The 12,068-nt window shown below is 33.8% G+C and overlaps 2 protein-coding genes across 2 annotated transcripts; both read left to right on the top strand.

The window, feature by feature from the left end:
- The first annotated feature begins 2,112 nt into the window (after positions 1-2,112).
- Positions 2,113-4,703, top strand: LOC138135465 (odorant receptor Or1-like). Its single transcript, XM_069054208.1, has 5 exons — positions 2,113-2,961; positions 3,015-3,114; positions 3,164-3,268; positions 3,317-3,472; positions 4,564-4,703. Exons 1-5 carry the CDS (start codon positions 2,198-2,200, stop codon positions 4,618-4,620), a joined length of 1,182 nt encoding a protein of 393 aa, XP_068910309.1. The 5' UTR covers positions 2,113-2,197; the 3' UTR covers positions 4,621-4,703.
- A 1,966-nt stretch (positions 4,704-6,669) lies between these two features.
- Positions 6,670-8,219, top strand: LOC138135509 (odorant receptor 46a-like). Its single transcript, XM_069054264.1, has 5 exons — positions 6,670-7,391; positions 7,660-7,759; positions 7,810-7,914; positions 7,963-8,118; positions 8,166-8,219. Exons 1-5 carry the CDS (start codon positions 6,670-6,672, stop codon positions 8,217-8,219), a joined length of 1,137 nt encoding a protein of 378 aa, XP_068910365.1.
- Positions 8,220-12,068: the final 3,849 nt, after the last annotated feature.

Here is a 12,068-nt window from a genome sequence, read left to right as displayed (position 1 = left end):
AAGAAGTTACTCTTGGATTTCGTGAGGAATGTCTTCTTCTGCAACTAAAATGCGATCTTCAAATATTTCAAATGGATATAATCATCAAAAAGAGCACAAAAATATTTATAACTTGCAAATTATATTAATAATAAAATATTACAAGAACTCTTTGATGGTGGACTCGAGGGCTACACTTCTAAAATTAACATTTAAAGTTTTAACTTTTTTTTGTACATATTTGACAGGCTGTTGCTTCAACTAGCCCCAAAAAAAATCCCAAGGGTTTAAGTCGGGACATCTTGGGGGCCAAGCAATAAAACGTCTATCAGGAAATACTATAGTATAATTCAGAATAAGTGGCATCGCGGTAGGTGTTGATTCTCTAAAGCGAGGTTTATGTTATGTCAAAAAATTTTGCAAACATGTGAAACCGTCATTACTTTATTCTGAGGTTATGCGTTACATAATTTTGACATGGTTTTCGCCCACAGCAGAGATACCCCCAGAAAAATAATATACTTTTCATAAATGAAAGAAGGAAATTCCAAATATTATAACAAGAAAATAAACACAAAACGATCCATCGATAATATCAAGGCCAAATTAAAAGCGAAGGATACCAACAGCATTGAAACTAGGGTATTATTAGCAAGGGTCTTGCTGCCAACGTAAATTTGAATTTCCAACGCCTACCGCGATGCCACTTATTCTGAATTATAATATATCTAGACACCTGAAGACCGTTACCATCACAATACCTCTACTGATAAACAATATCTGCATTATCAGCTAAGTACACTAAACTCATACATTTTGACAACTATCAACTAGTTACAATTGTTTCAGAAATTATGTTGTTTATTTCCATGGCTATTAGATTTTAAAGTTGCACTTTAATAATAATTATTTCAATAAAATTTAAATCTGATGTAGTTCTGTAAATAAACAGAATAGGACCCATATTCATATAACATTTTTTTCTTAAAATGACTTCTCGAATACGATGTCAACGTTTTTTACACCTATTATAAATCACCCTGTATAATATAAATATTAAAATAAATACTGGAAATGGAGCAGTTTATTTTTGATTCACAAATATTATTTAACAAGTTAAGTTATATTAAGTACATCACAACATATTAAGATTTTTTTCACATCTTTGGAAGTGATTTCATAACTAGGCAAACTATTAATAAAATACTCCCATTTTATATGACAAAGAAGAAGCATTTGCAAAGAACTTTATTTGCTGAAGCACATTTTACAAGACACACACCTTCACTTCAGCTAAATCTATTACACAACGAACAAATGCAAAATAAATTGTTTGATTTCATTAGAATTTAGTCTTTTAGATCAAAGAACTTAGAGCAAATATTAGCCAAAACTTACCTTTCAACATTTTTATTACATGAAATGCAGGCACAAAACTTCCAACGCTGTTGCACTACATCATACTGAACAAATTCCACTTCTTGCCAGGCGATTCCAAAAGACTAAATTAATTTTTTACTTGGTGTCAACCCAGAAATTATTTTTTTCCAATTAATTACCCGTTTTTTGGTTATTAATAATAAATGGACATTTTTCAGTCAACCGATTACTCCTTCACAACAGTTACTTTTGAAAACAGCTGGTGCTAACAGAAGAATGAAAATAATAAGTGGTTGTGCGTAATTAATAAATATTTAAGGAGAGGGTTAGTGGAAAAATTAAGAATACTTCACAGTTTAAACATTTTGGGGGAAACAAACCTTCTTCCGTCTGACTCTTTTCTCACGAAATCTACTTCGGATGGATTCTATTATTAATTATTGTTAATTACCGACGGAAAATGTAATAAGCGGGTGAAGATTATAAATAAAAAATATGATAATTAAGGGCTTGAAAATATGAACCGGATTTTTTCCTTCTTTCAGTCAATACAATCTGTTAGGAAATGTTCACAAATTATTTTTGTAGTTGTGAAAATGAAATATTCTTATTTCTTTCTCTTCCACGTCTATGTCTGGCTTCAGGAGCGCGCAGGAGTAAAATTCTGTATTGTTATTGGTTGACAGACGAAGATAACGATGACTACAAAAGCCCAGACGAATTTTTCTCTCAACATTTTTATAATGTCCGCTGAAGAAGCTTCTTCTTGTTCATTCATTATTTAGCAATAATAGTTAAGGTAATTTATCTGTTTTAGCAATTCCAATTATCAACGCTAATGTATTCCCTTAGCCCTTCACACACCATGAAAAGGTACGACTGGAAACGAATCCTTCGAACCAATATAATCAAGCTGAAAATCGTGGGTCTCTGGCCTTCAGGAGACGACTCCTACAAACCCAACATCTACACCCTTTGGGCCATCTCCTCCATAACATTCCTCAACTTCGGCCACAACTTTTTCCAGATGGTCAACATGATCTTCATCTTCGACAACTTGCACGCCGTCATTAAGACCACGTACGTCACCCTCTCAGAAGTGGCGGGACTCCTGAAGGCCTACTACGTCGTCAGGAACATGAAAACTCTCAAAGAACTGATGGTCATTCTGAGCAGCGACACCTTCCAGCCGAAGAACGCCAGACAGATTAAGATGGTCAAGCCGAGTTTCTTCTTCTGGAGGGTCAACTACGTCATGTACTGGCTCATGAGCGGAGGCGCGATTTTCTTCTGGTCGGTTTACCCCATTCTCGACAAATCTGTCAAAGAGTACCCTTTACCGTTTTTGGCTTGGTACCCGTGGTACACCAAAGCGTCGCCCATGTACGAGTTAACATATTTGTACCAGATTTTCGGACTGCTCTTCATCGCAATCACTGCGATCAGTGTTGACACTTTGATAGCAGCCCTGAATGTCTACATTGGGGCGCAGTTTGATATTTTATGCGACGACATCAAGCACCTCTTTGATCCTGGTTCCCCATCAGAAGGTTTCAACGGGAAATTGATAGACATTATCAAGCATCACCGAGAGATTATCAGGTGGGATCAAAAGTGTACGTCTTCATTTCAGGTGTGTCACTGTGTGGTTTCAGGTTTGCTGCAAACACAAACAAATTTGCAAACTGGATAGTGCTGGCGCAGTTCTTTACCAGTGCAGTGACCATCGGTATAACACTCTTTCAGATGACTGTGGTACGTTGAGAAAAATTTGCGATAATGGTGCTTGAAAGAACTGTTTCAGGTGGTACCTTTCAGCAGCGAATTCTTTTCGTGTCTCTCTTTCACGTTCTCGATGACAGTTGAAATTTTTATGTACTGCTGGTTTGGAAACGAAGTCGAAGTTAAAGTACTGTTAACACTGTTGTAGATTTTTTTTTCTAATTTTAGTTTCTAGAGTAGCAACGTTGTCTACACCGTTTTTGAGTCTAATTGGTTGGACACTTCGATGGAAGTCAAGAAGAATATGATGTTCTTCGTGATGAGGTGTCAGAAACCTGTCAAAATGTCTGCACTGGATTTATTTTATCTCTCTTTGGACACGTTCATGAGGGTACGTTTTTCACTATTAAGTAATAATAACAATAAATACAGAATGAGAGTTCCTATTTTAATAGCAAATAAAGAAGAAAAATAAAATATAGAAAGTGGTCAAAAAGAAAACAAATCAGAGCGGGCGTTGCAAATTATCTGTCATATTCTAGCTGGATTATATGCAATTATATCGCTGGTTCTTCTTCTATTCTTCTCTCCTTCTTTTAAACATTTTTCTTCAGTTTCTCTTCTCTCTCATCCTATACAAACCATTCCCCGTTTATCTGTAACTTCCCGTATTCTGTTTTCACCCTTTTTCCTCCATCTTTCTCTTCTCTAGCCACCTCTCTTAACTTCTTTTGTATTTTCCTTTCTACGTTTTTACCTTTTCTTTCTTTCAACCTACTCTTATTTAGCATAATATTCTTCTTCTTATCTTTATTTATTTTAAAAGCTTCTTTTACGTTAACTTTCTCCCTTTCTAACCATTCTTCCACCCCCCTCTCTATATTTCCTCTTATTCCCCCAATTCTTCTTCTTTTCTCTCTGTTTCATCTTTTTCTCTATCATTTTCATCCTTTTCATCTAATCTGCCTCCTTCGCCTTCCATTTTTCTTCTCTTCCTATCATCTTCTCTCTCACTACTGCTAATTCTTTCCTTTTCAAACGCGATGCCACTGGTAAACACATTTTTCGATGAAATGTCAAAGAAACGTCAGTTTTAAAGCAACGGTGTTGATGATAACCTTAAAAAAATTTCGATTTCGGCAAAGTTTATGGATGTTTCCTGTTATTGTAAGCAAGAATTATCTCTGAATAAGTGGTAAAATTACTTCCATCATTGGAGATAAAGCATTAATTATTAATAATTAATTACTAATAGAATTTTCTAGAAGAAGGCAACCAACAAAATGACTATGTATAGCAACTATACATCTGTGCACGATTAGGATAAGACAGATGTTTCGATAAAACAAAACATGAGATAGCGCTCTTGATTCGTTTTCTTGTTGATGACTGTATTTATTCTAAATTATATATTTTTTTAAATCTTTCTTGTTAGTATTTTCTGATAAAGTTCTTACTTTACCAAATATTTTTTAATTTCAGATCCTCAGAACGGCTTGGTCTTATTTTGCCTTACTTCATCAAGTCAGCTCAAGATAATTGTTCCCTTTCTTCAGTTTAAAATGTCGCATTTAATGTAAAAAAAGCAAAAGTTTCTTGCACAACGTTTATAATCACTGATTTTGTTAAACAATTTATAAAAAAGTGAATTCTTATTTATAAATATTTTTTTCTATTAACAAATTGTAAAATAACTGAAAACAAATATTTAAATTTGTTAATTAGATTTTGTATCTTAGTATCAATAATTATTATGGATATCTTCATAATATCAACAGCTATAATGCAAACATAAATGTAACACTCTGTATAATCAACACAATAAATAAAAAATAAATAAAATAAAATCTTTATGGAGAAAATGAAAGTCATACTTTTTTTCACGAATTTGCAGGTTGATTAACGAGGGCGTAGCCCGAGTTAATGAAGCAAATAAGTGAAAAAGAGACTTTCATAACGTGTTGTACACTCTATTTTTTTTTTTTCATATCGATGTAAGTTGAGAAATTTGGTCTAAATCAATTTATGAAAAATTACAAAAAAAAAAAAGTAGGTATGCTTTGACAGTCATCCTCAAGGAGATGGAATAAAAAAAGTACTACTTTCACTACGATTTTTGGTGTCAAAATATGCTACTTTCACTACGCTTTTGCGTGTAAAAAAGTGTCACTTTCATTAGATATGCAAAAAAAAAAAGTTGTTTATTTTTTATTCATCTTATTTTTAAATCTCCTTTTGTTTTCTTTGTACTCTTTTCCTTTTTCTCTTGAGATTTTGCTCAACTTCTCGTCGTGAATGGGAGAGACTGTATTTTATTTATTACATATATGAAATTTTTCACATATTATATCCCAAGTGCAAAATTTTTATCGGAAAATTTTTTGCTAATGAACGAAAACATCCATAAATGAGGTCAGAAGACCAATTATTAGCAAATAAGAGCACGAGACGAAGTCGAGGGCTTTTATTTGATAATAATTGGTCTTCTGACCGAATAATTTATGAATGTTTGAGTTCATTAGCAAAAAATTTGCCGATATTAAAATTTTGCACGAGGGGTATACGGCTGATTATTTCCTGAATAGAATGAAACCAAACGCATTATTTCCAATTCTTTTTATTTAAAATAATTTAAAAAAATCAGTTACCGACATTTTTTATCAGATTATTGCACATGTGCATTTTAGAGAAATTTTAACGGGTTATTTATTGTTTTCTCGTTTTGATTGGTCAATATTTGTCACGCAATTGATTGCTAAACACATGAAGGAAATAATCTCTATTATTTATTCGTTAAAAAATGGTGGATGCGCCGGGTTAACTTTTTAAAATAATTTCATAATTTTTTATTCATAGTTTATTAGGTATCAAAACACTTTTGTTTAATTGTTATGATAGTTATCTGTGTTCATAAGCGGAGATTTAGGTAGGTACATTCACTGAAAGATAAATATAATATGTACACACATTGAAAAGAAGTGGACCAACAAATTATAAATATTTTGCTTGAATTAATTTAAACTGTTTCGTTTAAATTAACAACAAATAAATATATTTTTTACCTGTTTAAATATAATTTGTTGCAAATATTTTCATTTGAGACTTGTCTGTGCAAAAACTGCTGCCAGAATGCTTTGGCAGCAATTACTTTAACAAAAGATCCGATCGTGATTAATTTATTATACCGCGGCAACATAACCAATTTTTGTATTAATTAATTAGGTGTAATTAAATCAATTTTTAATTAGTTTGCGTCCAGTTGGTCATTTGAATTTTATCAGTAAAAGCACAGAGAAACGAAACTAATGACCAGTTTTCATCAATCGAATAAATATTTCAAAGGAAAAATACATTTTAAGATGAATGTTTGGGTTTCCATCTGACTCCTTTCCCACGCCATTCAGCTCGGGATGGAAATGAAAACTCCAAAGAAACATTTAATAATCAGCTTGGGCTCATGAATACCATGAAACGGTAATTGGGGGGTTTGACTCATAAAAGCACAAATTTGATGATGCAAGGTAAATCCTCCTTGGCAGTGGAAGTATCGAGTTCGCGTCGTATCAACAAATTTGTTTCAGCCAACAAATGGAAAAATTCGACTGGAAGCGCCCCATCAGAGCCAACATCCTCAAACTGAAAATCGTGGGGTTGTGGCCCCCAGGCGACGACTCCTACAAACCCACCTGGTACACTTTGTGGGCATTCTTCTGCATAACCGTCTTCAATCTGGGCCCCAACATTTTCCAAACCGCCAACATCGTTTTCATCTTCGACGACCTCGAAGCCGTCATTTCCAACATTTTCCTCACCCTGTCGGAGCTGTTGTCAACCCTCAAAGCATACTACGTGGTGCAGAACATGACGGTGTTGAAGCAGCTGATGGTCAGCCTCAACAGCGACTCGTTCCAGCCGCGGAACCAGAGACAGCTGGAGTTGGTAGCGCCGGGTTTGAAGTTCTGGAAGGTGAACTACGTCCTGTACTGGACCATCACTCTCGGGGCGGTTTTCTTCTTGTCGACCTACCCCATCCTGGACAAGTCGGTCCAAGACTACCGACTACCCTTCATGGCGTGGTACCCTTTCGACACCAGGACCTCCCCAGTCTACGAAATCACCTACTGCTACCAGATCTTGGGGGTGGTGTGCAGCGCCGCCACCGCCTTGAGCGTGGACACGCTGATTGCCGCTCTGAATGTGTACATCGGGGCCCAGGTTGAGATCTTGTGCGATAACGTGAGACACCTTCGAGGGGACCACTTCAACGAAGAACTGGTAGCTTGTGTGCAACACCATAAAGAGATTATCAAGTACTGGACAGATCATTTAAATTTATCCTCAAAGTAGGCGGTGAAGAGTCGGTTGAGAACGCACCACGGATTACAAATCACGGATCAGCTATTTAAATCTAACCTCACTTTTTGCGTTGTTTCTGTTTTTACTCTGCAAACTGCAGAGCGTGTGGTGCGTTCACAATCGACTCTTCAACGCCTACTTTGATGATAAATTCTCTTCAACGCCTACTTTGAGGAGAAATTAAAATGAACACCCGATATTTTCTTATTTCCAAGTTTTCAGGTTTGCTGACAACACAAACAAATTCTCCAATTGGATTGTTCTGGTGCAGTTCTTCACAAGTGCGATCTCCATTGGGATAACGATGTTTCAGCTGACCACGGTAAGAGTGACCTTCAAACGCGCTACATCCGGTCAAAAATTGTTAATTAGGTCACCCCTTTGAGCAGCGAATTTTTTTCTTTGATCTCCTTCCTGTCCTCCATAACGGTGGAGATTTTTATGTTCTGCTGGTACGGCAACGAAGTCACAATCAAGGTAACAAAATCAGTTCTTAGGACTCTTTAATAGCAATGGTTCCTCCAGAGCAATAAAATTCCTTATGCAGCGTTCGAGTCTGGTTGGACAGAGGCTCCTCTTGATGCGAAGAAAAACATGAAATTTTTTATCATGAGGTGTCAAAAACCCATCAAAATGTCTGCTCTGAATTTATTTTATTTGTCGCTGGATACGTTCGTGAAGGTAGGTTTGTTTAATTAAAAATTAAATGTCAAACTTCTTTATTTTAGATTCTTCGAGCAGCTTGGTCTTATTTTGCATTGCTGAATCAAGTCAGTTCGTAGAAAGAAACAGTATCATTGTACAAACGTATACTCAAGTGACTTAGGCAGTAAATAAACAAATACAAGTATTTTAGTGCATAATGGGTTTATTTATTAATTAATCGGAGATAACAAATTGTAATATCCTCAATTAATTGTTTTTTGCTTCATTAATAAAATTTGCAATGTTGGCATGACTTTCAATTTTACTAAAAATACAAAGACAGGTCACAGCTTGCAGAAACAATTCTACAGCAAAATCTTCAACACTCACATTTTAGTAGAAATAGAAAAAGATTGCACCAGTAGATTAGCCTCTAGAAGGTGCAGAAATCGAAAGAGTTTTAATCAAATAACAGTCATTTCTGCTGGTCTGACGTGAAAATGTTTTGAATATTTTTTGTAGATCATGAAATTCCCCACACATTTTATTATGTATAAGAATTGCGTAAAACCAATACATTTCACAATAATGGCGCTAACAAGTTCATGTGAGCGAGCAACCAATTAAAATGTTGCGCCGTAATTGAAGCCGCCTATTGCTAAAACAAATATTGAATTTGTAATTGCACATCTATTGCTTTATAGTGAATAAAATTTTCTTTAAACTGGTGTTGGATTAATTGCGATTGCTCAATAATTGAACAAATTAGAGAAGTCCAAATTTATACTTTTCTACCATGTCTGTTAAAATTGCGCCTGTGAAGTTTTTGCCCCACAGATCGTGATTGTCACTCCACATTTATAAAAACAAACATAAATCCTATTGGGAATTCAATTCCCGACAAAATGTTGTATTAATGAGGATGATTGTTAATCTGTGGTTATATTTAGAAGAGTTTGTTGTCTTCAAATTAAAAAAAATGCATCTGAGTTTAATCGCTTATAATTCGCAAACTATTTCAGAAAATTTAATTATTGATAGGTCATACAATTGGGAATTCCATTCTTTATGGGGTGTATTTGAATTCAGTTTTGTTACTAAAAATTTCCCGAAAAAAATCTCACAAAAGTAAATTCATTTGAGATAATGGATAAGTACAAATTTGAACGTCCGTAACTTTTTCAATAATTGAGCAATCCAAATTTTTCTACCACCATTTTAAGGACAATTTTATTACCTACGAAACGTATGTCAGAACCTAAAAATGTAGCAATCAGTGTAGCAACACAAAATTTCGACACTGCAGCAACAATTAGATTGATTCGTCGCTTAGTCGAAATTCCTAAGGGCGTTTCGTTTCAAAGTACTAGTCATGATGAAATTTTTCTTATTACAAACTGTGTTTAGCACTAAATAAGTTACAAAAAATGTTCAAATAATTTTCACACACCTATAGTGTGTTCACGATGAATGTGGATGGCTGTGATTTATTTGTATCCTGATAAAATGAGTCAATTTTATATTTTTTCTTGTCAGAAATATGACATAAGACATAACTGTTCCGACATTCAAATTTGAACAATGTCTAATTTAATGTCATTGAAAAATTCTGTTTTTTAGTCATATACAGGGTGATTTGAAAAGTTGTGCATATATTTTAATCACGAGCTACTGGCTTCATGTAAAACTCGTAAAAAATATTTAAAAAACTCTATGTCAAAAAATAAAATGACATTTATTTTTTGAGCTACAATTTTTTTTAATTGCTTTTAGTTTTCTACGTTGTCCTATAACCTCGTAGTTAAAATTTCGGCACATTTTAAAAATACAAAAAAGAAGACGAGTCCATAACTCCGTTATTTATGGGAAGATTTTAATTATCTGTACACCAAATTAAATGATTGTTAATAGGCTACAAAATGGCCTAATAAATTCAAGTATAGCCCCATGGACTTCAAGGGTAAACTGTCAAAAAAAAATTTTTTAAATGGGATTACATATTTTTTTTTAGTAATTCTGATAGAAATTTTTATTCTGAAAATAACAGTGTATCACAAGTATACACTTAAATACCAAAAATTCACAAAAAAAAAAATGTAAAAAAACGTTACTATCGTGTATGTTCCATTTTGCGCTAAACATTGGGGGCATATCTGCGCAATCCCACATATTATTATTTGTCATTTGTTTTTCTAGCTACCTTAATTTGGTTATTACATTGTAACGCAATGCATTTTGATAGCTTTTCGCTTGGTGCTCGTCATTTGTTTCAAAAGTTAGTGTTATTTTTTTTATGTCAAGTTATACTTGTGATACATTGTTGTTTTTAGAATTAAAATCTGTATTAGAATTACAAGAAAAAGTACGTAATCCCATTTGAAAAAAAATATTTTGACAGTTTAGTCTTGAAGCCCTTGGAACTATACGTCAATTTATTAAGCCGTTTTGTAGCCTATTAAAAACCATTTAATTTGGTGTACATATAATTAAAATCCTCCGATAAATAAAGGAATTATGGACTCGTCTTTTTTTTGAGGACACTCTGTATAATATTTTATAAAACATACACCCTTGAACGTAACCCTTAGAGGGTGTTAGATCGAATTAAACTGAGAAAAAGTGGAAATCTTCATTTGCAACCCTTGATCTACGAACTGCTGAAAGAACTTCCTTTTCGGATATTTTCTACCACTGTACAAAATACTAGTTATTTATTAAAAGATTTTCGAATAAAAAAGTATTTTTTGACGTGTTTATTCCTAATGCCATTTTAGTAAATTGTTCTAAACAATCTATTTTTTTCCGTTGTGTCTTAAAACTTCAAACAAGCAAAAATATTTTCTTAATAACGACAGTTAGTAACGTAAAAGTAATTTTAAAAAATAGAGCAATACATTTTGACTGGGACTTAAATACAGGGTTATTATAAATGTTCCTAACATCGTAGTTGGCGTGGAAAACTGCGCAAACTTTGGATGTGCCGTTAGCCTCACAACATGAGACAGACAAGTATGGCAGATAGGTGGCGGTACTGGCGGTAGTTTCTGTCAACTGTCATGGAAGAATGTATATATATAAAGCGGCACACCTAAAATTAATCGGCCAGCCACCTACGATACTAGAAACATTATAATAACCTTGTAGAATAGAATCCTAAGAGTTTCCAGAAGCTGAATTTGTTTAAACTGGACAAAATGTTTGTTACAACAATCGAAAAATAATTTTAAATTGAATTTGCATTCACTCTCTTAATAAAAAATAAGATAAATATTTAAAAAAATGTGATTTCACTCACCAGTCAGGTTGCTTTTGTTCAACACTCAAAAGGAGAAATTGTTTGCATGGAAGTGTGATAAGACACTGATGTCGTGAGTTTAGAGTTACGAAATGTAAAAGGGGAGGGATATTATAAAAAAAACTGTTTACCAATCGCCCTCGTTTATTTTTCTTTATTAATAATCCATATTGAATTTCTCCAACTGATGGTTCTCTCACGACAACAATCTAACAAGAAGCTTCGCACCAATTAACAGCACAAAAATAATAAGTGGCTTTAGTACAATAATTAATAAATCTTTTAAATAAAAATACATTTCGATATCTTTACGACAAGTGCTTGTTGGTCCACATGACAGTTCCCACGAAGTGGATGACAAACTGCAGAAGGACTTTAATGAGTGGGTTGTTTCTAATTAATAAAAAATATAATTAAGGGGTTCAGAGTAAATAAACGAAATGAGTTTCTTCAATTTTTAAAAATGACTGTCGGTTCTGTGCACGCCATTATAATTTACATTTACTTTAATTAATAAATTAACCACCGAAGAACCATGGAAGTCTATAAAAGGTTGAGACACAATATTTAGACACAATTTCAGACTGACCTCACAAAGACAAAATCAAGCTCTACTTATTCCATTTGAAGGGTATCAACTTACACTTAAAAAAATACTAGTATTTTAAAGCTTCTGTACTCAAGTGAAGAT

The sequence above is a fragment of the Tenebrio molitor genome, chromosome 1 (genome assembly GCF_963966145.1).
Source record: "Tenebrio molitor chromosome 1, icTenMoli1.1, whole genome shotgun sequence".
NCBI classification, from domain to species: Eukaryota; Metazoa; Arthropoda; class Insecta; order Coleoptera; family Tenebrionidae; genus Tenebrio; species Tenebrio molitor.
The sequence above is the reverse complement of the archived record's forward strand: the minus strand, read 5'-3'. Positions and strand labels throughout refer to the sequence as shown.